The 26,195-nt window shown below is 42.1% G+C and overlaps 5 protein-coding genes and 3 non-coding genes across 8 annotated transcripts in view; 4 read left to right on the top strand and 4 right to left on the bottom strand.

Moving 5' to 3' along the window:
• Nucleotides 1-683: 683 nt before the first annotated feature.
• Nucleotides 684-3,759, top strand: LOC6527772 (glutactin). The gene is made up of 5 exons (XM_002088811.4): nucleotides 684-1,082; nucleotides 1,734-1,889; nucleotides 2,018-2,714; nucleotides 2,780-2,976; nucleotides 3,033-3,759. Exons 1-5 carry the CDS (start codon nucleotides 738-740, stop codon nucleotides 3,660-3,662), a joined length of 2,025 nt encoding a protein of 674 aa, XP_002088847.1. The 5' UTR covers nucleotides 684-737; the 3' UTR covers nucleotides 3,663-3,759.
• Trnad-guc lies at nucleotides 1,206-1,277 on the top strand. The gene has a single exon. It is a non-coding gene; the product is annotated as a tRNA-Asp (tRNA).
• Nucleotides 1,521-1,592, bottom strand: Trnad-guc. The gene has a single exon. It is a non-coding gene; the product is annotated as a tRNA-Asp (tRNA).
• Nucleotides 3,760-4,772: 1,013 nt separating the features above from the next.
• LOC6527771 (toll-like receptor Tollo) lies at nucleotides 4,773-8,021 on the top strand. The gene is made up of 2 exons (XM_002088810.3): nucleotides 4,773-5,518; nucleotides 5,572-8,021. Exons 1-2 carry the CDS (start codon nucleotides 4,773-4,775, stop codon nucleotides 8,012-8,014), a joined length of 3,189 nt encoding a protein of 1,062 aa, XP_002088846.2. The 3' UTR covers nucleotides 8,015-8,021.
• A 1,334-nt stretch (nucleotides 8,022-9,355) lies between these two features.
• LOC6527769 (glutactin) lies at nucleotides 9,356-12,290 on the top strand. Its single transcript, XM_002088809.3, has 4 exons — nucleotides 9,356-9,624; nucleotides 10,425-11,096; nucleotides 11,170-11,535; nucleotides 11,625-12,290. The coding sequence occupies exons 1-4, from the start codon at nucleotides 9,394-9,396 to the stop codon at nucleotides 12,231-12,233; spliced, it is 1,878 nt and encodes a 625-aa protein (XP_002088845.1). The 5' UTR covers nucleotides 9,356-9,393; the 3' UTR covers nucleotides 12,234-12,290.
• Trnad-guc lies at nucleotides 9,993-10,064 on the bottom strand. The gene has a single exon. It is a non-coding gene; the product is annotated as a tRNA-Asp (tRNA).
• LOC6527768 (glutactin) lies at nucleotides 12,274-15,930 on the bottom strand. The gene is made up of 2 exons (XM_002088808.4): nucleotides 14,717-15,930; nucleotides 12,274-14,332 (listed from the first exon to the last, which is right to left on the bottom strand). Exons 1-2 carry the CDS (start codon nucleotides 15,891-15,893, stop codon nucleotides 12,441-12,443), a joined length of 3,069 nt encoding a protein of 1,022 aa, XP_002088844.1. The 5' UTR covers nucleotides 15,894-15,930; the 3' UTR covers nucleotides 12,274-12,440.
• Nucleotides 15,931-18,994: 3,064 nt separating this feature from the next.
• LOC6527764 (semaphorin-1A) overlaps nucleotides 18,995-26,195 on the bottom strand; it is a 124,736-nt gene continuing 117,535 nt past the window's right edge. Inside the window, 3 exon segments of the mRNA XM_039371587.2 lie at nucleotides 18,995-23,212; nucleotides 23,748-23,820; nucleotides 26,107-26,160. Of these exon segments, the coding sequence (XP_039227521.1) occupies nucleotides 22,353-23,212; nucleotides 23,748-23,820; nucleotides 26,107-26,160 (987 nt within the window). The 3' untranslated portion in view covers nucleotides 18,995-22,352.

Here is a 26,195-nt window from a genome sequence, read left to right as displayed (position 1 = left end):
ACTGTCAAATGTGGACTAATAATAGCTGCAGAACACTGTGTCACTTGAGATATTTTGTATCTATGGATCTCTCTACCAGTTGAAATCAATCCATAAAGTCTACTTAAGTCTGTTGAAGCTGTATGAGAATATATTTACTCGTACAATCGAAAAAGTTGTATTAGATATAGCCGAGCTGTATGCAATTGTCAGCAAAAATAAACAGATGTTAAAAGAAAGTTTGTGATTCATATATTTGTTTTTGAAAATAGGCAATTCGTTGTACAAGGCCTTTTAGGATACAGCTTTTTGGCCCTTAACAAAACAACCCTATAGTTTTTTAGTGAAAAGAACTTAGCATAATGCAATTTCTCATCGTATACAGATTTACTTCAGTGGGAGAAAATGCCTTAGGGGTCAATCGTAGAACAGGTTGCTCCTAACTCTATTTTACTTTCATGCCAACGAGCATAATCCCATTTAGATCGCGGACTCGCCTTTCGGCAATACATCGCCAAAGTATGAATTCAGATTAGGCGTCAATGAATATTCAACGATTGGAACGCGAAAAGTGGCCATGAAGTTAAGAGGAAGATTGGATCGAAGAGTGCTGACTTGACCCCATTTCAATCGAAATAGAATCCGTGCCCGGTCAAGTGTCACTCGAACATGCCGAGAAAGTCTTCTTGGTGGGCAGAGATCTCAGTTGGCCAACAGTTCGCTTCCATCTAGCCACAGCAGCGGATCAAATTAATACAATGGCGCGGCTTAGTGGAGTTGTACTGCTTCTGGCAATCGTCCTTTTGGCCGTTTTTGTTGCACAAGGCCTGGCGGAGAAGAACTCCAACAGGCAGAAGCAGCAAAAGCCCAGACCGTTAAATCAAAACTTGGGTATCCAGAAAAATAAGCGTCCAAAGCCCCAAAAAGCCCAGAAACAGAAGCCCAACAAGCAACAGGTGCAGAATGTTAAAGAGCCAAAGGTGTTCACCACAACGGTTCCTGATTTGGGCAAGCTCCGTGGACGAACTCTCACCACCGATTGGACGGGAAAGAAGATAATGCAGTTCCTGGACATTCCCTACGGCAAAGCAGAGCGATTCATGGTGAGTTATTAGTATTATTATCGCAAGATGTCGACATACATAGCTTACTACTTTCTCATACCTAACCGTTGGCCAATTCAACCACTTAATGGTTGTTTATTATTTGACTAAGGTCGTCCACCGTCCTCGATAGTATAGTGGTTAGTATCCCCGCCTGTCACGCGGGAGACCGGGGTTCAATTCCCCGTCGGGGAGAATGTGAAAACATTTTTTTTTTTTAATTTTATTTTTAATTTTGGTTCTATTTACGTTAAATTAAATTAGATTTATATTATTATATTTTTAGCTTAACAGATGTTCTGCGTTGAATTATTTTTTTTTTCTAAATCACTAAAGCAACAAAAAAACTTTCCTAGAAAGGTTAATGTTAATGCAAATAATTAATAATTGTGGTTAGAAAATAAAAAAATAAATTTCAAAAATAAATGTCTTCGCATTCTCCCCGACGGGGAATTGAACCCCGGTCTCCCGCGTGACAGGCGGGGATACTAACCACTATACTATCGAGGACGGTGAACGGCGCTTGCCAAAAAGCGGAAAGGAAATGTGTACAAAGTAAATTTTCCAAATCAATTTAGAACAAAATGGTGTAACAAGAAATGTATGAATATATGCAAGGAATAATTAACAATATTTTTGTTGCATCTACAGCCAGCTGAGCCGGCACCATCTTGGAAGGGCGTCCTTCCCGCCCATCGACCCCACGCCGGCTGTCCATCCATTCAGGATCTGATCGTGTTCGCCAAGCTGGAGGAGGACGGCTTCGATGTGGAGGACTGTCTGCGCCTTACAGTGAACACCAAGGCGGTGAGTAAATTGCCAACACTTAATGTTAATATGGAAAGAAAATACTCAATTGTGGGGGCTAAGAAGACCCTTTCTTGCAAGTTTAAGCTTAGAATATAGTGATCAATTAAATCCTGCTTTCATTGCAGATGGAGGGCAAGTCCCTGCCGGTGATGGTGTACATCCATGGCGATTTCTTCTACGATGGCGACTCTGTGGAGGCAGCTCCCGGCTATTTGTTGGAGCAGGATGTAGTCTTGGTGTCCGTGCGCTATCGCCTGGGACCCTTTGGCTTTCTGTCCACGCTGACGGACGAGATGCCCGGCAATGCGGCGGTCACCGACATCATACTGGCGCTCAAGTGGGTGCAGAAGCACATCGCATCCTTCGGCGGCGATCCCCAGCGCGTTACGCTCTTCGGCCAAGTGGGCGGTGCAGCATTGGTCAACGTGCTCACCCTGAGTCCTGCGGTGCCGGCCGGCCTCTTTCATCGCGTCATCTATCAGTCCGGCACGGCGCTGTCGCCCGCCTTCATCACGGATGCTCCCCTGGGCGCCACCAAGGCCATCGCCCGCATAGCGGGATGCAAGCAGTCCACTAAGCTGGATCAGCTGAACAAGTGTCTGAGCCGGGTGAACGCCACCATGCTACTGGCCGCCTTCAGCGTCCACGGCGAAAATCAGCCCTCCTTGTCCGGCGGCGCCTATGGCGGTGTGCAGCTGGTAATCGGCGGACCATCTGGCATTCTGCCGGAGCACCCAGGTCGTCTGCTGGCGGCCGAGAAGTTCCAGGCCTATCCCACGATGGGCGGCAGCGTCAAGCACGGAGGCACCTTCATGCTGCGAGGTTATTAAAAAGACATTTTTCCAAGGGTATTATGTATGTATGTTTTAATATTCTTTACACAACAGACATCTTTGCGGATATCTTCAATGAGACCATTTTGGACGACAAATTGAGCGGAAGGCAGTACATCGACACCATTATCGAACAGGCTAATGGAGCCGATCCCAGTGGATCGTGGAAGGAGTTCTCCGACGAGGAGATATTCACACAGGCTGATGTTAAGAATGGCACCTTCAAGCGTCTGACTCCAGGTCTCATCGATGTGAGTATAGTAACTTTTCTATAATGATTTATTGTTCAAAACCATTGTTTATCCAGCTCTGCAGCACTATTTCTCTGAAGAATCCAGTACTGCTGGTCCTGCAGGCCAACGCAAAGAAGCTGCCCAACAGCACTTACCTCTACAGCTTTGACTACGAGGGCGAGCAGAATCGCTATGCCACAGGTGAGGAGGAGGCCAACTTCGTGCCCTTCGACATGGGTGTCTCCTTGACCGACGACAACCTGTACCTGTTCCCGTGGCCGCGATTCCTGGCCCTCAACTCGAACCGCGACCTCAAGGTGGCTCGGCGCATGGTGGCCCTTTGGACGTCCTTTGCCACGACGGGAGTGCCCCAAGCACCCGGATTGCCCACCTGGCCAGCGATGAGCGACGAGACGGGACCCTACATGAAGATCGATCGCACTGTCAGTTTCGGGGACAATTACCTGGACGAGTACCGCATCGCCGTGGAGGAGGCGAAGCACGGCTATAACCTGGTCAACGAGGAGTACTACGATCTGGAGGCAGCCCTTTTGGCGGCCAGCCGGCTGGATAACTTGAACGATGCCAACGAGGAGGATGAACAGGATCAGGACGATGCGGAGGGGCAGAGGGCAGCCAGTGAGGCTGGTGGTCAGAACTGGGTCTTCATCGCCAGGAAGTCGACGCGCGTCCAGAAGCAGTAGAGAGTTCCCCAACCTATTCACGTAATTTATCCCTTTATCTATTTATTACATAAACTTCACTAATAAACATATTGTGAGACCAAAAGAAAAGAAAAAACTTTGATGTTCAATTCATTAAAAAATTGTGTAATGAATATTTTTGGGACTACAAAAACTGAATAGATTAACTTATATATTGTTAGGTCAACGTAAAATTCTAAATAACTGTGCAAGAGCGCTTAAGCGCGGCGAATCTGCTTTGATTAAAAAAAGTGCTCAAAACATAGTTCAGAACTTGCTTTCTTCATTGGCCTCATAAATCATCTTTTGCTTATTCAAAGGCCAGGTGAACAAAAGTCTGGCTTGAAGCTGAATTCAAATTTGAATTCATTAGGAAACATAATAAAGACTTAATTGAGTGTGACAACTAATTTCTTCTATGGTCTATTTAATTTGCTAGTTTCGTATCAGAATTGGCAGGTCATGATGGGAAAAAATCTTCGGCTTGCTTTGATTAACATACGAGTTCATTTCAAGCGTTAATTAGTCAAAACAGTGATGCTTTTCTTTTAAGAAATTCGGATTTGAATACAAATAATTTGCTTACACTGAGTTTTATATTAACGATATGCTCTGCAACAAAACCTAAATTGACAAGAGATAATGCTGTAGTCGGGGAACTCGACTATTAGATACCCGTTACTCAGCTAGTGGAAGTGCTACAGAGAAATTTTCACATTTTATGATATATCCGTTGAAGTTGCGGAAACAATAAAATTAAAAATTGGGCTGCTTGTAGGCGTGGCCACATTTGGAAACACACTTGCACGGCACCCCGCACCACAGACCCCGCACCCGACACCACGAGTTACTCTTTCAAAAGTGGCAGATTTGGGCTGTTTAATTTTTATTGTCCAACAGGGAGTCGGAACACAGCTAAAATTCGTAACACTGCGCTTTTTTCCCATTTATTAAATAATTATTTTATCACTCTTGGGTGAGCCTCTAATTTCAAAACTAATTTGCTATTGCTCCCAGTAGATTTATTAATTTGCCTTTTGGTAATCAAAGGCAAAGGATATTGCAGTCAATTTAGTTCATTTTGAAGTTCGGCCCGGCCAACATCGTACAATGTCGAGTCAAATAATATTTCTGTTTATTCTTATTTTCATTCAACATTCTAGAATTCACTGTATCAAGCCGTTGAGAAGAATTAGAGAGGACTACTGCGAAAATTATTTTGGTGCATTTGGCGAAAGCCGATCATGCTCAATAGCTGATAATATTGTAATCACTGAAGATTATCAAATGAGTTTGTCTACTCTAAATGGTTTCTCTAATCTAAAAATAAATTGGACAAGCCCAGTGTTTTACCGTTGGAATATTTACAAAATATGTAATGAAACTGATTACAAAATTGATGCACTTTTTGTGGATGGAATTCAAAGTGCAGGCGATATGAGAATAAGACCTGGCGCACATTATCTTGGCCTACTTGGCATTCGAAAAATGCATTACTACGATATTTTCCTTCCATCCTTGCTGATAGCTGAGGCGGATGTTCATTACGCAAATGGGCCGCAAAATTTAACTTTTAAATATGAAAATGACAGTCCACATAATTCCATGGTTATAAACAATTACATTCGGAAGACCATGAACAACACCAAGAAAATCCAAATTTATAATCGAAAAAGTTTTAAAAAACCGACGCTAACAATGGAAGAAAATGTTTTTCAAGGCAAATATAACATGAGCACCGTCGAATTTACTAGATTAAATGTAAATGGTTTGACGGCTAAAGCATTTGAAAATTTAACAAGCTTAAGTCGGCTTAATTTCGATAATGTTGCTTTAGAAGATCTTTCGTTTTTTAGGTAAGTAAAAATATGTGTTGCTTTTCTTATATTAATGTGTGCCTGCATTTCAGATCTTCTACACTTCAGGAATCATTAAAATATTGCATTATGAATGTAGAGAATGTGGTGGACTTGAAAATCTTTGACAAATTCACGAATCTTGAAACCATAGAAGTTAACCGATATAAGTCCTTCGAAAATCTTACCGCTTTTATATGTGAACCAAGCGAAAGCTACTGTCAATTTACATTTGGAATTAATAAGGTTGCATGCCCCTTAAAGTGCATTTGCAAATATGATCGAGTCAACTCACGTTTTAAAATTAATTGTTCGTGGACAAATCGCACAACTATTCCATCGCTACCGGTTCCGAAAAAAGGTCATTCCCTTCTGGACTTTTCGGACAACCAGTTGGCTGAACTGCCCTACAACTCATTGGAAGGCTATAAAAACATACAATCCTTGGACGTGTCATACAACCAACTAACAAGTCTAAGTGTGAGCCAACTGCCTGAAAGTCTTTATTCTCTGGACATCAGTCATAATAATATTACTACCCTAAGCCCACAGGTTGTTGAGTATCTACACAGTGTTAAGACTTTCAATCAGTTTGGCAACAAATGGATCATCTACTGCGATGAATACTACTTACAAGATTTCTTTTGGCATAAAGCAAAATTGTTACGGATAAAAACATCCGAATTTGACGATTTAATGAAATACGCGCAAGTTAAAATTAATGCTTCATTCTTGAGAAAGTCTTTTGTTAAAAATATAGATTATATAGATAGATATCTAGAAGCAAATGAAGATGAAATGATAAGGGCCTTTGACAGTTCGCATAAATACTTAAAGACAATGGAACTATTAAATCAAGTCATTTCGCACTTTTCGGCGGAGTACGATCAAATTATTCTCCACCATCTCGACGCACGCTGTCCTTACAGATGCTCATGTTGTATTGAACGGCAAACGAGTGAATTAATTATAAATTGTCGGAATTCAACTCTTGACTTTTATCCAAGGCTACCCCGCTCGATTCCGTACAACACTACATTATATCTTGATGCAAATGAAATAAGTAAACTCACTTATCCGAAATATATATTGCAGAAATTGCACATGTCCCAAAACCTGTTAAGTGAACTTCGACTTTATCTGCTCACAGAAAACATAACTTACCTAGACGTACGCAATAATCGATTAAAGTATCTGGATGATGATGTGGTAGCCTTCCTTGAAAATCGGGAGAACATCACCAAGATAGAACTTTCTGGCAACCCATGGGAATGTAATTGCAGCAAAAAGACCTTCCTATCTTATCTCAGGAAGCACGAGCCGATGGAATACGAAACTGTCCTGCGCCGCGTTAACATAACTCAGGATAAGTGTCCTATAGACTGCTTTTGCTGCGTTGCCACCTGCAAGTCCAAATCGCTCACACTGAGGATCGACTGCAGTGGAAAGGACCTTCGCGAAATACCACCATTACCCACACTGTCACTTGGACAAACAACTCTCATCTTTAAAAGAAATAATCTCGAGAAATGGCCATCCAGCTTGCTACCAGGATACTCAAACGTGACACGACTTTATTTGGCCCACAACAGACTTTCCGCTATTGATCACCTACCAGAGAAACTTATACACCTGGACATCAGTCACAATAACTTCACGGCTCTAGACGATCGAGTACGGAGATTCCTGCAGAAAAGAATGAATTCATCCCAGATGAAACTATCACTTTTTGGGAATCCGTGGACTTGCAGTTGCGAAGAGAAGGACTTCCTGGTATTCGTGAAGGCGCATGCGAAGAACATTGCAAACGCTTCTGCCGTTCAATGCAGTGGTACTGGACGATCGTTGATTGAGATCGAACTGGCTGATATATGCCCCTCGGTCCTCATCTACTTCACCTCCCTAGCCGTCTCTCTGCTGATCCTTGGGTTGTTCCTTAACGTCTTTATCTGCTTCAGGCGACCCATATTGATCTGGTTCTACGAACACGAAGTATGTCTCAGTTTGGTCGCCCGCCGGGAACTCGACGAGGAAAAGAAATACGATGCCTTCCTAGCATTCACCCACAAGGACGAGGAGCTTGTCGAGGAGTTCGTGGATCGCCTGGAGAACGGCAAGCACAAGTTTAGGCTATGTTTTTACTTGCGAGATTGGTTGGTGGGCGAGTGCATTCCCGATTGCATTAACCAATCTGTCCAGGGCTCAAGGCGCATTATCATCCTGATGACGAAGAACTTCCTCCAGTCCACCTGGGGTCGCCTCGAGTTCCGACTGGCGCTACATGCAACCTCGAAGGATCGGTGCAAACGCCTGATCGTTGTCCTTTATCCCGATGTAGAAAACTTCGAGGATCTAGACAGCGAGTTGAAGGCGTACATGGTGTTGAACACCTATCTGGAGAGAAATCATTCAAACTTCTGGAACAAGCTGATGTATTCAATGCCACATGACCTGCATTCGAAGAGAAGTCGTTCTGATGCAGAAACAGAGGTATAAGAACAAAATACACATTATATGTTATGAAAAATATATTATACTTTTTTTCCGTTTATCTATAAAATCTAAACTATATAGTATCAGATTCATGCTCTGTCAATGCAAATATAACTGCAATAAAATTACTTTTGTTAAATGCTCGAAAATCTAAACTTAAGAGTTCTCTCTTATTTAAGTAAGGCCAAGAAGATTGTTTAAATAAATTTTAATTTTACATGGATCAACAAATTTGCGCTGCGTTTATGTCTCTGAAGTCAGCATGCTTAGTCTCAACTTTCTGGCTTTAATAGTTTCTGAGATCCCATTGAATATATATACTTTATATGGTCGGAAACGCTTCCTTCTGCCTGTTACATACTTTTCAACGAGTCTAGTATACCCTTTTACTCTAAGAAGAAACGGGTATGATAATATTGGAAATACGTTGAGAGGTTCCAATTCCCTTGACATTGAGCTCTCGAAAACACAATAATAAAGAGAAATATTTTACGTCTTCGCTTTCTAGCTTCCTTATACAGTGGGGTTTCCCAAGTTCGTCTATAGTTAAATGCAGCCAAATTGTGGAATTATCTCGTGCGATTAGTTAGGAGTCGTAGATCTTTTTTTGGCACCAAACCATCATGAGGCTTTCTCCCATAGCTCGCGATGATGATGATTAATACTAATACCTCGTACTGTGAATACCAGTAGCGAAGAGAATTTCTGGAAACAATTTTGTAAAATCTAAAATTTAAATCAGTTCCCGCATCTCTCAAGAAATCAATTTCGACTGGCGCTACCCGCACTTTCATCGTCGTGAGAAAGACAAACCAAGTTAATGGACGATGTCCCATGTTTGCCGGCAAATACTCGCATCGATATGAGCGACTAATGACTGACTATCGGGCAAATCAGAAGTTCAAGCCAGCGGCTGCTCTGAAAGGTTTCCCTTTTTCTTATGATGATCAACCGAGCACCTAAGCAGCTAAAACCGGAGCGAAATCTGTTCTTGCACTTGGAGAAAAAATCCAAAAGAAATTGTGAGCTATAAACTCGGTTTTCGTAGTTTTCGTGAAACAAAGCGGGAATATATTTAAAAAATTTTTGTATCTAAGATAATTTTGCTAGAAGTTTATAAGCAATTATATATTTATTTTCTGTGTATCTATTAGCATAAATTAGTGGCTCGAGCCTCGGGGACGCCGCATCATTTGCAGTTTATTTCGCGTTTCGTTTTAGCCAGTTTCCGTTTGCAAACTCTTCATTTGGCTATTTCGGTCAGAAGTGGGGTGAAACTTCGGGTCACAGCGGACTAAAATCTATTGGTCCCCGATGGCCACAGATCAGTTGCGATCGGTTCCTCGAAGAGAGTGTTGGTTCGGTTCGCGAAATCCTCAACAATGCAGCTCTTGTGGTGGCAAATAGTTTCCCTGCTCCTGGTACTCCAATCCGTGGTGGAGTCCAGGGTTCGTGGCAGGCAATACGACGAGGAGAAAGACACTGTTGTGGAGCTGCCCAGTTTGGGTAGCATCCAGGGAAAGATTTTCGAAACTGCCTGGACGAAACGCGAAGTGTTGCAGTTCGTTGATGTCAGATATGCCGAACCTCCGACAGGACTGCATCGGTTTAAGGTACACAAGTGCATATTAATTGTAATCTATGAATTGGAGTGTTAAGAAAATATGTTAAATAAAAAAAAAGTATTAAATCACATAATTGAATGAAAAAGCGGTTAGTGATTCTAGCAGAAGCTTAAAAGTGTGTCAGCAGAATAAAAGTGATTAAGCCATATACATTATGCAAAAAATTCAAATCGTCGGTATGCAAAATGAGGTTGACGCAGAAAAACTTTGCCAAAAATTCCAAATAGAAATGTTTGATTTTATTGAGCGTCAGGCCTTTAGCATTTTAAAACTTTCAAAATTATGTAAATGTTTTTAGAAGCAATAAATAAGCAAAACAAAAAGAGGAAAAACAAATAAATACGATTCACTCGCATCTCCCCGACGGGGAATTGAACCCCGGTCTCCCGCGTGACAGGCGGGGATACTAACCACTATACTATCGAGGACTTGGTGTACTTTGGTACAATCACAAATATTTACCTTCGGAACTCTTAGTTTGCTGATCTTATCAAAACACAAATGTTATTACATTACTTCCCAAATAAACGCTGGCTATGAGTCATAAGCAAACATTTTCTAAATAAAAACCTAATTAATCAATTGTAAATAGATAAAATGAATACAATACTCAGTATTGCATTATTAATTAATAAAATTCTTATTAATTAAATTCAACAAAATGATGCTTAAGTGATAAGTGATGCCTTTACTAATAAAAATAAAGAATATTATTTATATTATGTATTTTTCTTCTAAACCAGTGGATGTATGCTCCGTAAGTTCTCATATGATTATGCTTTTTATAGGCCCCTCGACCGATTGAACCGTGGGAGGACGTGATGGATGCCACTGCGGAGAAGATTGGCTGCCCGTCGGTGGTGTCAATGGACTCGCTCCGGAGGTTGGATGACGTCTTTGACGTAGAGGACTGTCTGACCATGACCATCACCACTCCGAATGTGACCTCACAACTCCCCGTTCTCGTTTACATTCACGGCGAGTATTTGTACGAGGGCAGCAACTCGGAGGCTCCGCCGGACTATCTGCTCGAGAAGGATGTGGTGCTGGTCACACCCCAGTACCGCCTTGGACCCTTCGGATTTCTTTCTACGAAGACAGATGAGATTCCTGGAAACGCCGGCTTCCTGGATATTTTCCTGGCCTTGCAGTTCATCAAGCACTTTATCAAATACTTCGGCGGTGACCCATCGCGGGTCACAGTAGCTGGACAGGTGGGCGGCGCTGCAATTGCGCACCTGCTCACGCTTTCGCCAATTGTGCAGCGCGGACTGTTCCACCAGGTGATATATCAGTCGGGATCGGCCATTATGCCCATTTTCCTCGAGGAGGATCCGCGAAAGCAGGCTCAGGAAATCGCCAGTAAGGCCGACTGCAAAATGGTAACGGTGCGGGATTTAAACAATTGCCTAATGGAGCTTACGGCATTGGAGTTGCTCACTGCCTTCATGGATCATGCGGTAAGCGGAGAAAGCCGAAATATCGATGTAAAAAATAATGATAAAAAATCTATTTCATTTACCCACTTATTAGCTGGAAAAATCAGAGCTCGGCATTGGGCACACCGGCGGCATACAGTTCACCATCGGCGGACCTAGTGGTGTTCTGCCCAAGCATCCGTACGACCTGATGCTGGAGTCCAACTTTTCTTATCCGGCAATGGGCGGGTGTCCCAAAAATGCGGGATCTCGAGTGCTCAACGAGATCGTGGACAATGACTTCGAGAGAAAAATACCGGATGACGAATACAACACTTACAACTACATCGACCACGTGATCCGTCAAACGGTGGGCACCGACAAGACGATGCTCCTCACCAGCTTTGTGACCCACGATTTCTTCAACCGTCATCTGCTGGAAAACGGCACCTTCGACACACTGATCCCCAGGCTTATCGATGTGAGTTACTTTTTTCAAACAAACTCTTTTCTAAATCAGAACGAGCAGAACTACAAGTGATGAACTAATTTATAAAATGTAATTATTAGGTTGCTGGCACTCTGAACCACAAGCTTCCTGTCCTGCTGGCCCTGAACATGAACAACAAGCACAATCCTGCCAACACCTTTCTCTACTCGTTCGATTATGCGGGCGAGTTTAATCGCTACAAGGAAATGGACGAGGAGACCAACATGCAGAGCCCCTTCAGGGCGGGCGTTTCGCTCACCGACGAGGCCCTCTACCTGTTCCCCTACCCCGAGCACGTGACTCGTCTCAGTCGCCCGGATCAGTCAATGGCCCGCCGGATGGTGGACCTTTGGACCAACTTTGTAATCAGTGGCCATCCGTTGGGATCCGCTCGAGGCGGCTACTGGCCGCCGATGACCACACTCTACGGGCCATACATGAGGATCGACGAGACGATGACCATCGGGGGTAACTACTTTACCGAGTTCTCCGCCACGCTGAGCGACGAGGAGAAGGGCAAAAGTCTAATCCGCGAGGTTTACTATTTGCGAAGCCGCAGCCGAAAGCGGGCTCAGAATAAACGTCGGAAGCAGCTGGCCAAATCGAATGCCAGAAGGTTGCCGAATCCGAAGCTCGGCGGACGCAAGAGCCTAGTTAAGCGGCCAAATCGCAACAAGATACGTTTTTGACCCATATTAGATAGAGATATTAGATTTATAAAACCAAAAGTTATGATGTAAGCAGTAATTCGAAAATGCATTTATTCAAAAACATTAGCTTTCGATGTATTTCTATAGATATCAGAGCGCGGTAAACATTTTGATTTGAGTTGTGTATAGGGATTATAATGAAAGGTGGTTTTACATGATTACCGTATGAACCATTGATCTATTTCCTTAGTTGTGAGAATTGCGTTCCCTCTCTGCGTGGATGCGGTCCTCCTCCTCCTGTTGGGCCCTATAACGTTCCTCCTCCAATTTTTCTTGTTCCTCCTGCTCCTCGCGGAGCTTGATTGCGGCCTCCAGGTAAGCCTCATAGCTGGGGAAATCCTCCACTTTGAGAGCATCCTGTTCTGCTGCCTCTTCCTCATCAGGAGATCTCTCATAGTCTTCTCCTTGGTTCTCGCCAGGCTGTTGATTTCTTTCCTGCTCAACCTGATCCCTTCGCTGTTGCTCGCGCTCCTGCTCCTCAATATAGCTGCGCTCCGGATCGTATGCCTCGTAGACGGGGTGGGTTGGCGGTTCCTCTGGCAAACTTTCTTGAGGTTGCTGTTGATTTTCTTGAAGCAATGTATCTTGCTGCTGTCTCTCCCGCTCTTGCTCCTCGGCATAGACTCGATCTCTTTCCGCATTTTTCTCCTGTAGGGCTTTAATATATTCCTCGTAGCTAGGGTATTCTTCAGGGCCAAGTTCCGGCAGTCCATGTTCTTGCTGCTCACGCTCTCGCTGCTCACGCTCTCGCTGCTCACGCTCTCGTTGCAATTGATATTCTCGTTCTTGCTGTTCCTGCTGCTCGCGACGCAGTTGCTCTTGCAGTTGTTGCTCGCGGTCTTCCTCGCTATAGTTGGGATTGGGATCGGAATCGGGAAGATTTCCATTTTCTTCAGTACCATAGTGTTCGTATGAGGGATATGGTAGCCGACCATCATCCGGACTATTATCTGGCTGCTGGTCATCTTCCGGATAACCAGGTTGCTCTCGCTCTTGTTGCTCACGTTCTTGCTCCTCCCGTTGTCGCTCTTCTCGCTCTCGTTGCTCTCGCTCTTGCTGCTCGCGTTCATACTGGTCTCGTTCCCGTTGCTGACGAATTCGATCTTCTTGCTCTCGCTGCTGACGTAATCTTTCTTCTTCCTCTCGCTGCTGACGAATTCGTTCTTCTTGTTCTCGCTGCTGGCGTAGTCGTACCTCTTGCTGCTCACGTGACTCCTGCTGGGGGCGACGCTGTTGCTCTCGCTGCTGCTGCTCTCGCCTACGTTGCTCCCTTTCGCGGATGAACTCTTGCTGACGAGCTTCCTGTGCTCTGACGTATTCCGGATCCGCAGGATGCCAATTCGGATTCTGTTGGGCAGGCCTGTTTTGCCAATTGGCATACGGGTTGTAGGCGTATGGACGCCTGGTAGTTGTTGTTGTGGTGGTGGTCGTGGTGGTAATCGGCGGTGAAACGATAGTGGTTGGCTTATAGCTTACCCAGTTATGATTTGGCAGGTAAATTCCCTCGCCAAAGTTCGGATCTAGCTCAATCGGACTCTGCTGATTATTTGTGAATCGTAGGAAGGGCCCGTACTCAGAGGTAGCCTGCGGCCATACACCAAAATTGGGATTGGGCACGCCAGTAGTAGCAAAGTTCGTCCACATGGCGACCAGGGCACGGGACACCGACCTGTCCGAGGGATTCAGGCGACTGGCCTCCGGTGGATAGGGGAACAAATACACGCTGTCATCGCTGAGCGAGGCATCTATTCCAAAGGGAAGAGGGTTGGACAGGTGTCCGAACCGATGGTGCTCTCCGCGATAGTCGAAGGTGTACAAGTAGGCCGGGGTGGAGCGGTACGACTGACGAATGGAGTTAATCACGGGGGCACGATACAGGATGTAGTTGCTTAGCTCGAGCAGACCAGAGGCCACTGTTTGCACACTAGCCGTGTGTTCCTGAATCGGAGTGAAGATCTCGCGCAGTGCCCACTGCTTCCAAAGGCGGTGCTCACTTGGCGGCGCTGTGTGGCGCAGGACAACGTCGATGTAGTCACTCACATTGCGGGATTGCAGGCGAGCGATCTGGTCATAGATTCCTGGATATAGGAGGGAACAACTTTTATTAGCAATTTATTCCACAAAATAATACGTTAAAAAATAGATAATTAACACCCTCAAAAAAAAAATACATCTTAAAGCAATTATGCTTATGTCAAAAGGCTATCTGCTTACCCTGGATTATTTTCGAAAAAACCCAATAATTAAAATATAATTTACTAGTCATTTGAAACTAGACCTAATCAGTTTGACCTCGAGAACAGCACCTTATCAGCAAAAGTGCCTCTCAATCGCCTCCTTCCGAATTAGATTAGCTAGACTCCATTATGAAGCACAGCATTGATGTTGTGTTTTAGACTCATTACTGCACATGTTGGCAACTTGAACTCAATTCAATGAGAGTAACAGATGTTAGTACTCACGCGACAGGATGAAGGCGCTGGCATCCTTGGTGGCCCCGACAATCATGGGCAGCGCAAGGCTGCCGTTGGTGACCAGTGAGGCTGGGTGACTGGGCAGGAAGCCCAGAGGGTCGCCGATCACCAGCTTGAAGCCGCCCAGTTGGGTGAGGCCGAGTGGCTCGTTTTGGAGGAGCAGCTGCTCGATGGCCGCCACCAGCTGGGAGGTGGGCAGTCGGCCGAGACACTCGTAGAGGGGCTTAAATCCTTGTGGAAGTGGGTTTATGGGTGGTGGTGGGCAGCGGGCCAGGCGGGCGAAGGTACTCAAGGTGTCAAGTGGCTGGTTGTCAATCAGGTACGGATTCAAGGCGGTGCCCGACTGCAGGATCAGCTGCTGGAAGAGATTGCCCGCACGACCGCTGAGGCTCAAGGCATGAGCCAACGTGGCACCACCGGCCTGACCCACTAGGGTCACCTGTCCCGCATTGCCACCGAAGTGTACCAGATTGCGTTGCAGCCACTCCAGGGCCAAGTGCAGATCGGAAAGGGCGACGTTTCCGGGCAGCTCGTCGGTTAGAGCACTTAGGAAGCCGAAGGGCGCCAGTCGGTAGTTAATGGAGACCAACAGCACATCCTTCTCCAGGACATAGTCTGGCTGGGCCTCCACGGAGCCGCCGTCGAACAGCATTTCTCCGTGCACAAAGACCAACACGGGCAGCTGATTGGCGCCTTCGGGTGCGTAGATGTCCAAGGTAAGGCAGTCGTCCACGTTTTCTCCCCGGGACTCAGACACCCTCAGGCGATCGAGCTCTGGGAACTGCGCACAATTTGGACTCTGGACGGTGGCGTTAACCCGTCCCTGGTATCCAATCGGTTGGGCCGCCTGGAAGCGTGCCAAGCCGCCTCCAACCGTGCCATACCGTATGCCCAAGAAGGCATTCACCGGGCGATTGGCAATGGTCTTATATCCACCAATTCCCAAGATCTCTCCGATTTCGGGCACTTGGACCACGGTTTCCGGGGGCTGTGCATATCGTGGCTCTGACCAGGGAGCTGGCTTCAGGGGCTCGGGCTGCCAATCCTTTCTGGTATCTTCGTCGTAGTCGTCGTTATAGTCGATGGTACGGTCGCGCCGTGCACGCACTGAGAGGGCATGGATTTGGACGCCACAAAGGGCCAGCACTAGGAGCAACGTCTTCATGTTGCTCACTCCGTCGCGTTTTAAAGAGAACTGATTTCCGAATCGGATTCGACGGCCTGTAAAGCTCACAGCTCTATCAGTAGTCGAAACAGCCTTGGCGCCGATCTGCGAGGTTGCCTTGATACCACACTAGAACAATGAGTACGAAAGCTTACGAAAGGTATAGAACTTTATGGTTTTCACACCGCTTGGTTGCATGTTTACTCTAGCTACTTGTTCAAAGGATTAATTAAAAAAAAATCCATGAAATAACAAAGATTATGTTGGATGTTTTTGACCCACCCTCGATATAAGTGTTTTACTCATCTTAGTGCAGCAGCGGAGTTGAATCTCGTAGTTGACAAGACCCCAAAGAAGTAATTAAAAAAACTACTGAGATTATTTGTCTCAAAAGAAATTATTAAATGTTAATGTTATATACTATACAAACGATTATAATTACCAAGCAAACACTTTTTCAATCTTGGTTGAGCATTTATGTGCAAGTATAGCTTTTCTGGGTCTGTCTGACTTAATCTCATCCGGTTGGCGGCCGATAGAGGATTATCTGTGGGTCAAGCTTCTCTTGTTGTTGAAGTGTGTTTCGCCATCTTAAATTAAGTTCAACCCATATTTATATGTATATACAACTTGATGAAACCGTCGTGGGACCCACACTGATTATGAAACAAATGGTTAAAATAGCAATCTGACCGAAGAACACAATCTTTCTTCATTTAATGCGTTGTTAAAATTTTATTTAAAAATAAATGTTTATTCCTAATAGCTCTGTTACTATTATCTTTGAATTCATCTAATGCTTATTTGTGGTATTTTAAATTGTATAATCATAAAAGCTGTCTTTTGCAAATGTGGTTCACCCTTCAGTATCAATCTCCACGCGGTCTTCAGCGGTCCAGCCATCCGGTCTTTGTCGCCAATTCAAGAAAATCGCTTTCTTTCCAGTTACTTCTTCAGTCCCATTCCTTGGCAATTTTATGTACGTAAACTTTTATCCAGCATGGGCATTAAACCCAAGCCGTTGCAGAATGCACTGGACTAAGTCCAGGTGCTTACTCCTTCTGTATAAAATATAACTAGGATACAACTTTTTTATAAGTCAGACTTTTGACTACTTCGTTGGTATTTCTGAATACTTGCCTGCATTTACAGTCCCTTCGTTGCAAAATCTAAAATGCAATATGATTAAAACGCACTGTGGAGTTCATAATATAATATTCTCTATATTTTCATTTTTATTAATCATTTTAGATTCCATTCCCTCCGTGTTTGTTTTCTTTTTTTTAAGTTTCATTTCAATTTCTTCTTTTGCTTCGGCTTGTTCAGTATGTATCTATAATAATGTGTTATAATTAAGAATCGTCATTTCATCTAAATATTTCAGTTATAATAATACAATATAATAATCATTAATAATATGCGGTTTTCATTAATCGATTTCTTTCTTTTTTCGCCATGCATGTTCAACTTTTGTGTGGCTTGCTTCAGAATGTATTCCGATCCGTTTGGTTTGTGTGGAATTAATTGTGTCTCGGACCAAATCTTTGAGCTCGTGTCGTTTTTATCAGCTTCAGTTTGATTATTTCGTGTCTGAGACCGACTATCTCTTATGTCTCGCAGCTTACTGTACGTTCAAGTATGGAAATCAGAGTTCTAGGAAAGCTAAAAGCAAGTGTATGCATATATACTTGAGTCTATATATGTATATACGTGTTTATATATATTCATTCTAGGTATTTTAATCTCGATTATGCTGTGGCAGTGGCCCAAAGTAAACAAGAAGCCTCTTAATTCAAATCCAAATTCAAACTTAAAAGTATCAAAGTGTCAAATTACGTATTTTCTTTAGCAGCTTCCCTACGATTTCAACAAACCCTCGTGCACTGAGAAGTAAATAGTAAATGCAGAAGTTCCTTCTAGGTAGGTGCACAATTGAACCTGGCTTGACATGGATTGGATTTAATATCAGAATCGATTTGCCTGCGTTTTGTGTTAGGAACTTCTTAACAAATTTACGACTGATGAGACTGAAAATTGTAACGAATTGCTGGCTTCCGTTTGTCAAAAATCGTTTATCCAAAAATGCACATTAATTAATTTGTCACTGAATCAAAGTTATTCACTGATTTGTTTCTAGCTTGTGTTTCTTTTGTGTTTTTCTTGTATATTTTGTAGCTCAGTCTTTTTACTAACAATTTTTTGTTGTTCATGTTGTTGTTTTATATAGCTTCTTCATGCTGTAGGTTCTCGATTTGCGGTGCCGTTCTTATTTATGATACTGCACATACCGCATTCATGAATAATTAAGTGTTGTGTGTTAGTTTCTGAATCCAAAACTTGACGAATTCCTAATGGGAGTTGTGTAGAGGAGATTTCTATGGAGGAATTAGAAGATAGGGCCACCTTTTCGCACGAACCGTTACCGATCTTCGGATTGGCTTGAGAAGATCTGGGGTTTCTTTCGGTGCACCCTATCAGTGTATTTGAACCGTTATCGGGACGGGAATTCAATTCATACAGTTTAGTTCGCATTTGAGTTCTTTCATTTAAATGGCTTGCTGTTAGCTCTATAGTTGCTTGGAAGTACCGTTTTGTGTCTAACGTTCGTAACTTATTTGGTTAAATATTTGTTATTCGCTTTGGGGCTTTCATTTAGTTTGTTACTCATTACTCATTACGTTCTTGCGCTACATTTTCAACAATTTAAATTTATCCTTACGTATTTGTAATCGCTAAAGAATGGATAACATACTCGTGGCTCGTATGCTACCTAATCGATAATACCTAACCGATAAGCAACTCTTTAGGATTGTGTGTGGATTTGGTTTGTGGATGTGGGTGTGGGTGTGGGGAAGGAAATCAAATGTTTCGTGTGTTCACTTCGATTGAGTTTCCGGGTCTAAACTTGTTTTCGCTTGAATGAGGGAGTATTTATTTGTTTGGTGATGTATTTACAAAGATTCGCATAATAGTATTCATATGGGTAATGCATACGTTAGGCTTGTTGCGTTATAAAATCTTAACATAATTATATAAATTGAATTCAAGAACTCGCTTTACTTTGCTGTATTAATGGCCTTCAAGTAAGTAAAATGCATCGATTACGTGTCAGTGTGTGTTCGTCTTTATTCTATTTGCATAGAGAGCTGGCTACTTAGAGATTAAAAAACCAAACGGAACCGGATATTGTACAGAGTTATTACACTTACTCTAAATCCGCTCAGTAATCTGATTTTCTGTATCTGTAATAGTTCGCTCGATTTCACAAAACATAATAGTACAGTTCATAATAATCAAGTTTGTGGTAAATGCCTTAAACTATTTAGTAGGTATTTATAATGTAATGCCTGCTCGTAATAATATCTATCAAGTAATCATTAATATATTTTTTTGTTTTATATATATTTATATTTATATTTATTTTATGTAAGAAGCACTTGAATATATATCGTTTTTAATGGAAAATGAAAACTTGGGTGTGTGGTGTCATGGATTCATGTTTTCATGTTTTCAATTTCATTTTTATTTGGTTTCTCATTTTTGTGTGGGTTGCTGCTTTCTGCTCTAGCTTTTAAATGTTGCTTGTTCTTTATAGTTTAATAAGTTGCTAATTAGCAAATATGAATGCGCTTCTACCATTTGTTGGTAATAATTGTTTTTGTCTTATTCGGAGAAAGTTAAAAATCGTTTTCGTTTAGCTTATAATTATCTTTAAAGTATCTTCAACGACGTCTAGTGATCATCATCATCATCGTCAACTCCAATTTCTGATGTTCTAAAAAAGTGTCTGAGTTGGCTTATTTCACAAATGCTTGCCTTGCGCTGAAAGTTTTAAGAAATTTATATATATGTTTTTTTATTTTTGTTTTGTGTTTTTGCGCTTGAATTTGCCATGTCCTTACTGAGTGTTTTTAATAAAATACTTTGCTTAAATCAGTTATCTTTCTTGTTTATTACTTTTCTTTTTTTTGTTATTTTTTGAGGATTTTTTAATTTAAAAGCATTTCTAGAGAATCTCTCTTCTAAAGTATCTAATAAGTGTATGTATATGGTTCATCTATATTATGTATAAGTATATATTTACGGATTCTCTGATCTTGTTACTGTTGTTGCTGGTTTATGTGTGTAGGCATGATTTACTGTAAAACCTTTCAATTGCAGCCTGGCTTCAAATTACAATTACATGTTAAATTTGCCTTGTATATTGAATAATCGGTAATCGGCAATCAGTTTGCTTGTATATACTCGTATGTAAATGGTAAAGTGTATAAAAGTTAATGATCTGATTCAATTAATACTTTTTTACTTGTATGCAATTGTATAAGTAGTTGATGTAGATCTAGAATTAGTTCAAAACTCTAGTGTATTCCTAAGTTTTACCATCGGCAGCTACTCTATGTGTCTGAATCTCATTTATATTTTTCATATCTTTTTTCAAGGGTTTTTATTGCTTTCAAAGTACTTGACACTATTACTTTAAAGAAAAAGCGGACAATAATGAAGAGTGTAATTAAATAACTAAATATTTAGAAACAGTAACACTAGTGTTACATAATTTTTTTAGCGGTTTAAATTGCTTTAAATAATATTTATGTACAAATAAAACTAATTAAAAATTAGCACAAATAACTTTAAAAAACAAATTTTAAAATCACTCGTGTCTTTGGCTGTCTAAATGTTATCGTAATGATTTTACTTGGTTTCTATGCATTTTCGTTTCCCGCTGTTGATGTTGATGATTTTTCTTCGGTTGTATACATTTTGTCAAAAAGTAAAATTGCATATAAAAAGCATTAAATTGCAACTGCATAAAGTATATATTAATCAATATATACGCTTACGTTTCTGTGTGGGTTTAATTTATAAGTCTACTGCTTTTTTATGGGTTTTGTTGTTTATACATTTGCTTTGATTTAGATATTTCTACGCTTTTTTACTCGTTTTGCAACGCAATTTCCAAGTTTGATCGGATGATTTGAATGTTTCTCATACAAAATATTGAGTATCAATTAGCTTATCCTATTTCTAATATACTTTAATATGAGAACAACATTAGCAATGCCCCTAGTGAAAATATTTTCAAAAGTTTCGTTCTGCCCTCTGTCCAGTCTATATTACAAACCCTATGTGGCTAGGCTAAAGTTCAGTTTGAATGCTTTCACTAAATTTTGATCGATCACTTCACATGAAATTTGTGTATCCCTCTTCATGCATATATGTATATTTATTCGAGTATATACAAAGATAGCGAGTTGTGTTCTCGGTAAAGAACTATTCTGAATCAATGCAAACAATAACAACTAAACTCAAAGTGGGCACATACCCAATTATGGCACATATCGCACATACTGCAGATCGCACTGTACAGATCGGTTGAATAATGCGTATAGTCCTGTACATAATTTACACGTTCCTATAGCAGACTGAAGCGCAGGAGTCGGAACTCTGAACTCTGAAGTCTGGAGTTTGGAGTCTGAAATCTAAAGAAGTATACTATAGCTTGAGGCTCTGCAAATGAAATTGACAATGGAAAGTGCACTCGATGGATTCGATTTCGTTGGGAGCGCTGCATCGCGTTTGGCAGTACCAGTTCCAGTTCGGAATGAATCCCGAATGCAATCCCCTTATGTTTCCCAGATTTCTGACGGCTTAAGACTAATTTGTTTGCCCTCCTACTGTTTCGGTAACTTATTTCATTTGTATAAATCAGTAATAAGCGTTTCGTTTTGTTTTGTTTTGTTTTCTCTTTGTTCTTAACCATTTGTTATGACTTTCTAATTTTATCTATTTTAAATTTCTCTGGGTTAAATGCAAAAAATCTTGTATATCTTGTGTATACTCTATTCGAATAAGGTTTGCTTACAGTATGTTACGTCCTTCCCATCTTTAGGATTAATATTTACATCTGTTGTTTTTTTGCTCTAATCGTAATTAACAATATCATTTTGCAGCTCTAATTTAGCGTAGCCGATCCTTGTGAATCGTCTATGAAATCTATTGGTATATATATAGAGTCATATATACGTATGTTATGTTATGCTTGTGTATACTTAGCAGATCGGGGAGTATGTATAAAGGCTATATAACTATAAACTTCGTGTATAACTTCTCTGGCTTTTTGTGTGTAAGTAAGTCCCCATCCAGTTTCTATCGCTGATGAATGATTTTTTCGATTGCTATATTAAGTTTAGGGAAGGGAGGGGTTTTTTCTTTGTTTCAGAGCCACGTTGGAAATGAGTTGTGTGTACTAATTGAGGTAGCAGAAAACTTCTTTACGGCTTCTTTACATAAGAAATAATTACTTCACAATGTAATTGTCTAATGCCTTAACACAAAGAATATCTGCCTTGTTTACGAACACGTTTTTACAATCGATATCCCATTTAAGTATGCAAACAAAGGTGAACAAATTCTGAATCAAAGTGTTTCTGCCATCTCATTTCATGATTGGTTTGCGATCTAGTACATCTCGTTCTCATCCCAGTCGACCGATTGCAGGACCAGTTTGTCCAGCTCCTTGGAGTCGCCGGAGCTGCTGTTGCGCCTGCGCCGTCGCCTCTGCAGATGTGCCCACTTTCGGTTGAGTTGGGTGGCCATTTGGGGTGCGGCAAACATGGCCGCTGCCGCCGCGCTCAGCTTGGTGGGCGTTATGGCGCTGCTGCCGCGGTTGGCTGTCGAGGCGGTGGGCGTGGCTCCGCCTCCGGCTGGACTCATGCTGAACAGCTCCCGGTTGCCAAAGCGAAATCTACGTGGCGGCGGCAGCGGTGGCGATGCCACCAGGTGCGGAATGTCGTAGGGCGGCGGCGGTGTGATCATGGCCAGCGATGAGGTGTCCTCCTGGTCGTGCTCATCCTCATCATCCTCATCCTCGAACTGGTAGGTGGCGGCATCGGAGTGGCGTTCGTAGAGCTCATAGGAGGGCGTCTCAGCCAGCGGCGATTGCGGTTGTACTGGCGTCACTGGCATGGACTTGGCGTACGTCCTGCTGATCACTGGACTTCTGGAGCGTGGCTGGGCTGGGGGCGTGGTCGGACCGGGGGGCGGTAGCGGGTGTGGGTGTGGCTGGACGTATGGCTGGGCGTGCGTGGACTGGGACTGGGGCTGGGCCTGGATGAGTGGCATCGATTTGGTATTGCATATCAATCAATCACGGTAGATGTAGCTGCAGTTCTTGGGGCTCTCCTGCGGACTGGGACTACTGGAGGGCGGAGCCGGACTGCTGCTGCTGTTGGACATTACGGGCGAGGAGCCGGAACTGGAGTGCGGCTGCTGTGACTGCTGCTGCTGCTGCTGGGGGCTATTCGAGCGGTGTTGAGTTACTGCAAGAGCACACGGAAAGCACACGGATTAGTTGCTATATATCGACTTGGCATGGGTGCTTGGGTGCATGTTGCATCGATGCTTGGGATAAAGAGACACATACGAAGGGGCTGTGGAATGAATATTTGGATGCAACACTGAATCTGAATCTGCTGCAACATGCACATAAACACTCGCACACACACACATCGTTTAACTACTGGTACACGTATTAAATAATATATATCAAGTTATGGAAGGGATAAAGAATACAGCACATAAATTATGAAACAACGTGTGGTTCTACTCTCAGAAATATGTAGTTTAAACAAAAGAATTCGATTTCAGAGAACTGTCCAACCCATTCGGGTCTCGAACCACAGATCTGTCTGATCGATGAGATTTATAAGGTCTCCATATAGTTGGAAAGAAGGGCCTGGCAACAGATGTATGGAATAGTACTTTCAAAATGGGTGTCTGTGTCGGTGTCTTTGGGTTCTGTGGGCCAGTCAAGTAGTAACTCTAACTTAATGCAACTCAGGATTTTGGACTTACCAATGCCATGACGGGGCGGCTGTCTTCTTGCGCGACCAAGACTTCTGTTACGTGTGTTTGTGTTGTTTACAGCCTATGGGGTTGGAGTGTTATCAATTTCTCAGCTTTTATAGTCAAAATAAATTGTTTTTGGAAAAGTTACATATGTCATTGTTGAAGGTAATCAAACGCAAGAAAATATAATTTGCTAATTTACTTGAATCTAAGTAAAAACGCAATCAGTTCGCAATCAGTTTTTGCTCTCAAATGTTGCAAGGCAAAGCCAATTTCAATTTGTATTTCAAAACGTGTGGCTCTATGAGCCGAAATAAAGATCTGGTTAAAATTGAACTATTTGTGTACCGTTTTATTTCGGATTTCTGGTGGGTTAATGCAATAACTTCCAATTAATATCGGATCTGAAGATTTTAGTGGGCAAGCAATAAAAGAAATCAAATGTTTAGCATATACCATATATAGAAACAAAAGCAAAAAAGTTCATGTATCATGGTGGGGTAGTAGGTTTATTATTATCGGGTTATACGTTATATTGGTATCTTAAAAATCAAATGTAATCTAAGATGCACACACGCACTTCCTATTGTTTCAAGTATCTGTGAAGTACTTTCGTGTAATCAATTGGGTTTATTGAATTGGGAATTTGGCGCCCATGCAGAAGAGTTCAAGAGGTTAAGTGGGGTTCAGGGGGGTTTAGGCTTGGTGGGAATTTCGGTGCTGGAATGTGGGTACATCGGATGACGCCGTATCCAACCAGACAACACACACACACCCACACATACATACTGTCAATCACGCAGGGGTCAAACAGAGGTTGAAGGAAGCGCTGGCGATTTGCGAAGCGAGTTGGGCGCGGGATGGCTGACTGGGCTGGACTGGCCTGATTGAACGATTGAGCTATTGAGCTATTGAGCTATAGAGCAGCATGATTGATCGATAACCTTTTTAGCCATTCGAAAATGTGTGATGTGGAACAAAAAGTAAGGTCGAGTGAAGAGAGTAGGAGATAGCAAACAGCAAACAGCAAAGCTTCTGCAACAGTGCCTAAATATCTAAAGAAAATGAAAACAAAAATTTGCAATGGTGCTCAAAATTTGAAAATTGAATTATGCAAAGTGAGAGCGAAATCGGGGAGATTTTGAAAATTACTTTTTGCCTACGGAATTTCGGTTTAGCTCGTTGCGAAGAGAGCTTCCGTATTGCAGCTTTTGAGCAAAATATTTTCCAGATTAATAATTACAGCAAACGAAAGCCCGCCAAAGAAACGTGAAACCATAAAGGACAGAACGAAATCAAAATAAATCAAAATTAAGTGAAATAAATAAACTAAAATGGCTTTAGTTATAAATAAGTATTTACCATATTTTGGGTAATTAGTCCCTGACTGGTTTCAGCCGCCCCACTCCCGTCTCAAAGGTAAACCTAATGTAAAAAGGGGAAGAAGAATAGAGAAAAGATAGAGATAGATTTTTGTTTTTTCGGTTTCGGTTTCAGTTTGTTTTTTTTTTTTGTCTTCTTGTGTTGTTCTTAGAATGCAAAAGTTAGTATCGATAGAAAGAGTTTCTCATTGAGCTGATTTAAGAGTGAGTAGTAAGAATGTATGTAGCTGTACAAATGCTTAGATAGAAATAGGGGTACTAAGTACTAAGAAAGCCCTGCAGATATCCAATCCCATTTATCTGAGCGATTGGTGTATTTCCAGCCTTGGGACAGAACCCGAAAATTAAAGCTATGATTACGGAATGAAGATGGTAAATTAACATGCTGTTGATCATGAGTGATGAAAAGCCGGGTTAAATTATGAAGAATTCGTTGAAATATCAGTGAAACAGAGTTTATTGTTCATTTTAGACGCTGATAATATGCCACACAGCCCCAAAAAATGTTCTTATATTAGTTAAAATAGTGATTACAAGTGTTTAAATCATAGATAAGCGTGCAGAGGTTACGAGTAAGCAAAGAATAAGATCACAACAACATTAACTACAATGTTAGCAATATGATTTGATTTTGTAATGATATATGACATTGATGCGACTTGGTGCTTTATATGAACTTGTTAACACACACATCGCACACACTCGAACACAAGAACACACACAGATAGTAAAGGTGAGGCTAAGAAATACACCAATCGACGATTGTGTGAGGAGAGTTCAATCAAATACAAGCGCAGCACAAGGACTCTCGATGGGCGAGCAAGTTAGTTAACTAATGTCAATAAATGTCGAACAACATCGAAAAGAGCGCAATGGATACGGTTAGAGATTAGTTGTAGATACGATACGATAGTCGGAAAATAAAAAACAAATCGCTCTGCTCTCCCAGATCGCTGATCGCTATAAGTGCTGGCTCAACTCACCTTCTTGACGCTGCGGGTGGTGGAAAAGCCATCGCCGCGCCTGTAATTATCGCCCTGCGAATGGTAATCGATGTTACAAATCGGATATA

Source organism: Drosophila yakuba, chromosome 2L (genome assembly GCF_016746365.2).
Source record: "Drosophila yakuba strain Tai18E2 chromosome 2L, Prin_Dyak_Tai18E2_2.1, whole genome shotgun sequence".
Classification (NCBI taxonomy): domain Eukaryota; kingdom Metazoa; phylum Arthropoda; class Insecta; order Diptera; family Drosophilidae; genus Drosophila; species Drosophila yakuba.
This window is presented reverse-complemented; position numbering and strand designations above follow the sequence as displayed.

Excerpts from the sequence above, each read along its gene's own strand:
- LOC6527772 (XM_002088811.4), top strand. The coding sequence starts at position 738 with ATGGCGCGGCTTAGTGGAGTTGTACTGCTTCTGGCAATCGTCCTTTTG. Across the intron at positions 1,890-2,017 it reads TTACAGTGAACACCAAGGCG|ATGGAGGGCAAGTCCCTGCC; the intron begins GTGAGTAAATTG and ends CTTTCATTGCAG. Across the intron at positions 2,715-2,779 it reads AGGCACCTTCATGCTGCGAG|ACATCTTTGCGGATATCTTC; the intron begins GTTATTAAAAAG and ends TTTACACAACAG.
- LOC6527771 (XM_002088810.3), top strand. The coding sequence starts at position 4,773 with ATGTCGAGTCAAATAATATTTCTGTTTATTCTTATTTTCATTCAACAT. Across the intron at positions 5,519-5,571 it reads GAAGATCTTTCGTTTTTTAG|ATCTTCTACACTTCAGGAAT; the intron begins GTAAGTAAAAAT and ends CCTGCATTTCAG.
- LOC6527769 (XM_002088809.3), top strand. The coding sequence starts at position 9,394 with ATGCAGCTCTTGTGGTGGCAAATAGTTTCCCTGCTCCTGGTACTCCAA. Across the intron at positions 11,097-11,169 it reads CTGCCTTCATGGATCATGCG|CTGGAAAAATCAGAGCTCGG; the intron begins GTAAGCGGAGAA and ends CCCACTTATTAG. Across the intron at positions 11,536-11,624 it reads TGATCCCCAGGCTTATCGAT|GTTGCTGGCACTCTGAACCA; the intron begins GTGAGTTACTTT and ends TGTAATTATTAG.
- LOC6527768 (XM_002088808.4), bottom strand. The coding sequence starts at position 15,893 with ATGAAGACGTTGCTCCTAGTGCTGGCCCTTTGTGGCGTCCAAATCCAT. Across the intron at positions 14,333-14,716 it reads CAGCGCCTTCATCCTGTCGC|GAATCTATGACCAGATCGCT; the intron begins GTGAGTACTAAC and ends TCCTATATCCAG.